We start from the raw sequence: 4,589 nt of genomic DNA on the forward strand, positions 1-4,589 counted from the left end.
CCTGTGAAGGAAGAGGCCAAATCCCCTGAGAAGGCCAAGTCCCCAGAAGCCAAGACCCCAGCAAAGGAGGAAGAAAGGTCCCCTGCAGACATCAAATCTCCTGAAAAGGCAAAAAGCCCTGTCAAGGAGGAGGTCAAGTCCCCAGAGAAGGTGAAATCTCCTGTGAAGGAGGAGACCAAGGCTTCTGAGAAAGAGGTCACAAAGAAGGAAGAGGCAAAGTCCCCCGTGAAGGAGGAAGAGAAACCCCAGGAAGTGAAAGTCAAAGAGCCCCCGAAGAAGGTCGAGGAAGAGAAAGCTCCAGCCACACCAAAACCTGAGGAGAAGAAGGACAGCAAGAAAGATGAGGTGCCCAAGAAGGAGACTCCAAAGTCTGAGGTCCAGGAAAAGAAGGAACCTGCTGTGGAGAAGCCCAAAGAATCCAAGGTTGAAGCCAAGAAAGAGGCTGAAGATAAGAAAAAAGCAGTGACCCCAGAGAAGGAGGCTCCTGCCAAGGTGAAGGAGGAGGCCAAGCCCAAAGAGAAGGCTGAGGTGGCCAAGAAGGAGCCAGATGATGCCAAGGCCAAAGAACCCAGCAAAGCAGCAGAGAAGGAGCCAGAAAAGCCAAAGAAGGAAGAGACACCAGCAGCACCTGAGAAAAAAGATGCCAAGGAGGAGAAGACCACAGAGGCCAAGAAGCCTGAAGAGAAACCCAAAGAGGAGCCTGGCAAGGAGGCCCCCACACCTGGCAAAGCCAAGACGGAAAAGGCTGAGAAATCCTCTAGCACAGACCAGAAAGACAGCAGGCCTCCAGAGAAGGCCACAGAAGACAAGGCCTCCAAGGGGGAGAAGTAAGGCAGGGAGAAAGGACTATCCAGAACAGCCAAAGAAACTCAGGAGGGTCTGGGAGCTCAAGAGTTGACATAACAAATTTTCATGTTTTTCTCCCTTTTCTTTATATAAGAAACTCTGCTTAGACGATGGGGCCCTCCTTCACCAAACAGAAATTTCTATTAGCAATATGTTAGCAAGAGAGGGTATTCCCGACCCCCCAACTCCACACCCCAAACCCTCCCCAGGCGATGGACAATTATGTTATGATAGCTTATGTAGCCGAATGTGATATACGCCGAATGCCACATGTAAACACTTGAGTATACAAACTGACCCCCTCCTTTCCAAATAAGTGCATTTATTTCCTGTATGTGCAACTGACAGATGACCGCAATAATGAATGAGCAGTTAGAAACACATAATGCTTGAGATGTCTTAACTTATTCCTGAATGCCTTCTGTTTTCCAAAGGAGTGGCCGAGCCCTTGCCCAGAGCTCTCTATCCTGGAAGAGCTGGAGCAGGTGGGGCTGTGCACTGGCCACTGAATCATGCCAGGGCGCACTTTTCCACTGGAGTTCACTTTCAATTGCTTCTGTGCAATAAAACCAAGTGCTTATAAAATGAAAATGTTTCTGTTGTTATTTATTCTCTTTCCCCAGGCAGGTTGGGGGACAGGGCCAGGGGAAGTCTAGATGTCACACTCAAGACAGCAGAGGACTGAGTAAGCATCAGAGGTCTCATGCAGGTATGGGACCAGTTAATGTGGCTTTTCTTGGGCTATTTCCTGGCATAAATCATGTGCCAGGCAATGTGCTTTATTTTTAGGATCTTGTAGATAAGTGGTCTGGTGTATGGTTTCACAGGGTGGTTCATGGATCACCTATATCAGCATCATCTGGGAGCCATATAAAAATGAAGATTCTGGATGTCTCGGTTGAGCATCCGCCTTTTGATTTTGGCTCAGGTAATGATCCAGGGTCATGGGATGAAGCCCCATGTCAGGCTCTCCCTCTGAAGGAGAGAAGATTCTCTCTCCCTCTGACACTCTCACCCTACTCACAGGCACACTGTCTCTAAAATTAAAAAAAGAAAAAGTAGATTCCTTGTTTCCATTGTAGACCATTGAATCAAAATTTGAGGGGTAAGCCTGGGAAAGTACATGCTTTACCAACTCTCACTTGATTCTGATGCACCCTGACACCTGAGAATAGGTGAGGTCCTTTGAATATTAAAGTCCATTTATAGAGCTCTATGTCCTCTTTTGTAAGGAGGGATGAGTCTTCTGAATGAGGGGCCATATGTTGCCAATTCACCTGTAGTGAAGACTACAGTCACCACCATTGGGAACAATCTGTCAGTAGTCCCTTAATTGAACTCCAGCATACTTCTCCAGACATGATTTTGAAAGTTGTGTTGTTCTGGTGGACTGATGTGAGGTCTTTACTGTAAAATCCCTGTGTGGTTTCCAACTTTAGCACTGTCATGACTCCTTGTGTTTGTTTTTAGCACTTCTCCTGGGAATTGCTTCTTTCTCTGCCCCAACCAGGTGGTTCTCAGAGCCACCATGTTTTCTAATTGCTCTATGCCACTGGTCACTGGTGATTGGCCCAAGAATGACCACGTGACTCCAGGTGAGCCAATGAGATCCCTTTCCCGGGATTTCAAACTTGAGACCAGATTGGCTGGCAGTTTTCTCATTGTGGAAGGTGGGAAGAGATGGGAATCAGTAGCTATGGGCTACCATTTTTCCAGCCTTGAGGAAAAGGTAGTCTGTGAGAAAGGGAGAGATAGATGGACAGAGATAGATGGATAGAGACAAAATACCTAGAGAGTCATTATAGATTTCAAGTCCTTGATTCTGAGGTTCCTTTCCAAGGCTTGTTGGCCATTCTTTGAGCCAATAAAGTTTTGCCAAAATTCATTTAGGATACTTTAGGATTCTGTCATATGCAACCAGAAGAGTTCTGAATAATGTAGTGACTGAAGGGGGCTGGTCACTGTGCTAGAACACAAATGATGATCTCTCAGGGAATGAGCAAGTAACTCCTCAAAGTTGTGCGCAAAGTCCACTCCTCAGCCCAAGGCCCACATCTCACTTTTGGCAACCACTTTCATCTGTTACAGGTCTCAATTTTTATTTTTTTAATTTATGTATTTTTAAAAGATTTTATTTTTTATTATTAAAAATGTTTTTATACATTTATTTATTTTTGAGAAACAGAGTGAGACAAAGTGTGAGCAGGGGAGGGGCAGAGAGAGAAGGAGACACAGAATCTGAAGCAGGCTCCAGGCTCAGAGCAAGCGGTCAGCACAGAGCCTGATGCAGGTCTCGAACCCACAAACTGAGATCATGACCTGAGCCGAAGTCAAACGTTCAACTGACTGAGCCACCCAGGTGCCCCAAAGATTTTATTTTTAAGTGATCTCCACACCCAACATGGGGCTCGAACTCACAACCCCGAGATCAAAAGTTGCACCAACTGAGCAGCCAGGAGCCCCATAGGTCTGAAGTTTTAAAACAAAGAGTATCAAGACAGTATAGGGTGGTCACATTTAAACAAAGGGTCTTTAAATGTCATTTTAGAAACAGTTTTGATTGGCCCTTCAAGTTATCAAACACAACCAAGGACTCTGTGAAACCTGAGTATTAATTTTCTGAACAGTTCTTTCCTAGGGAAATCAGACCTCCACAGGCCCTGGCATATAGCTACACTACCTAAATATCAAGGGGGATCTAGGACCTAGGAAATCCCCATGTGTCTTTTCTGAAAAAAGTCACAATTAGTTGCGTTCCCCAAATTGCTTATAATGATAACTACCATTTGTTGAAGTAATCATATTTTGCATTTTCCCATCCACATGAGAGTTTTTCAAGGTAGCTGTTCTGTTGCCTATTGTATAATGCTGAGAAAACTGGTGAGGTGAGTTGCCCAGTCATACGGCTAGTAAGTGGTAAAGCCAGGATTCAAACCTAGAACTCCAGAGTCTGTATGTTTTCTGTAGTAACCTGCCACAGAATCCTGAACAAGTTTCTGTGGTGTATCATTGGCTTAATTTTGGTCATCAGAGGACTGCTATGTAGGGTGACAACTGTCCTAATTTGTCTGGCATGGAGAAGTTTCCCAGGATATAGGGCTTTCAGTGTTTCAAACTAGGAAAGTCCTGGACAAATGAGGATGAACTGAAGGACAATGGCTGTGCAGCCCGTATCCAGATTGGAAGGGGGGGGGGGGGGGGGGGGGGGGATTTCCAAGAAAAAAATTAAACTGATAAATTGCTTGACACGATCCATCATGTATAAAATTGGAAGTCTATTACTGAACTACTGGAGAGTGTGGGAAGATTTAGTCAATTCAAGGAAAATAAAACAAATAATAAAATAACTATAAGGCAAAAAATTATGTATAAGAGGAAGTGTAATATGCATAGTGAATCCAACAGGTAACAATATTCACATAAAGATAACAAAAGCAATGAATGTGGATTACACCCAAAGGTAAGATAAACATAAGGGAAAGATGGGGAAAGGGAAACTGGAGTGTGTAATTGATCAAAAACACTTATCTCTCATGCCAGTCTGGAGAAACTGCTTAAAACTGATAAATCAAAGGCCTGAGAAGCCATCAGACTAGAGGAGACTGAGGAGACATGATGACTTAATGCTGTGTGGCAGCCTGCATTGGATCCTGGAACATTAGAGGAAAAAGCAGTGAATTCAAATGCAGTCTGTCATTTAGTTAAGAGTAACATACCAATATTAATCTCTTCATTTTGACAAA

At 44.3% G+C, this 4,589-nt stretch overlaps 1 protein-coding gene across 1 annotated transcript in view; it reads left to right on the forward strand.

Annotated features, from left to right (window-relative positions):
* The window catches only part of NEFH (neurofilament heavy chain), a 7,799-nt gene extending 6,343 nt beyond the window's left edge, over positions 1 to 1,456 (forward strand). The window contains exon 4 of the mRNA XM_049618984.1: positions 1 to 1,456. This exon is cut by the window's left edge and continues 682 nt beyond it. Within this exon, the coding sequence (XP_049474941.1) occupies positions 1 to 831 (831 nt within the window). The 3' untranslated portion in view covers positions 832 to 1,456.
* Positions 1,457 to 4,589: the final 3,133 nt, after the last annotated feature.

Source organism: Panthera uncia, assembly GCF_023721935.1.
Source record: "Panthera uncia isolate 11264 chromosome D3 unlocalized genomic scaffold, Puncia_PCG_1.0 HiC_scaffold_8, whole genome shotgun sequence".
NCBI lineage: Eukaryota > Metazoa > Chordata > Mammalia > Carnivora > Felidae > Panthera > Panthera uncia.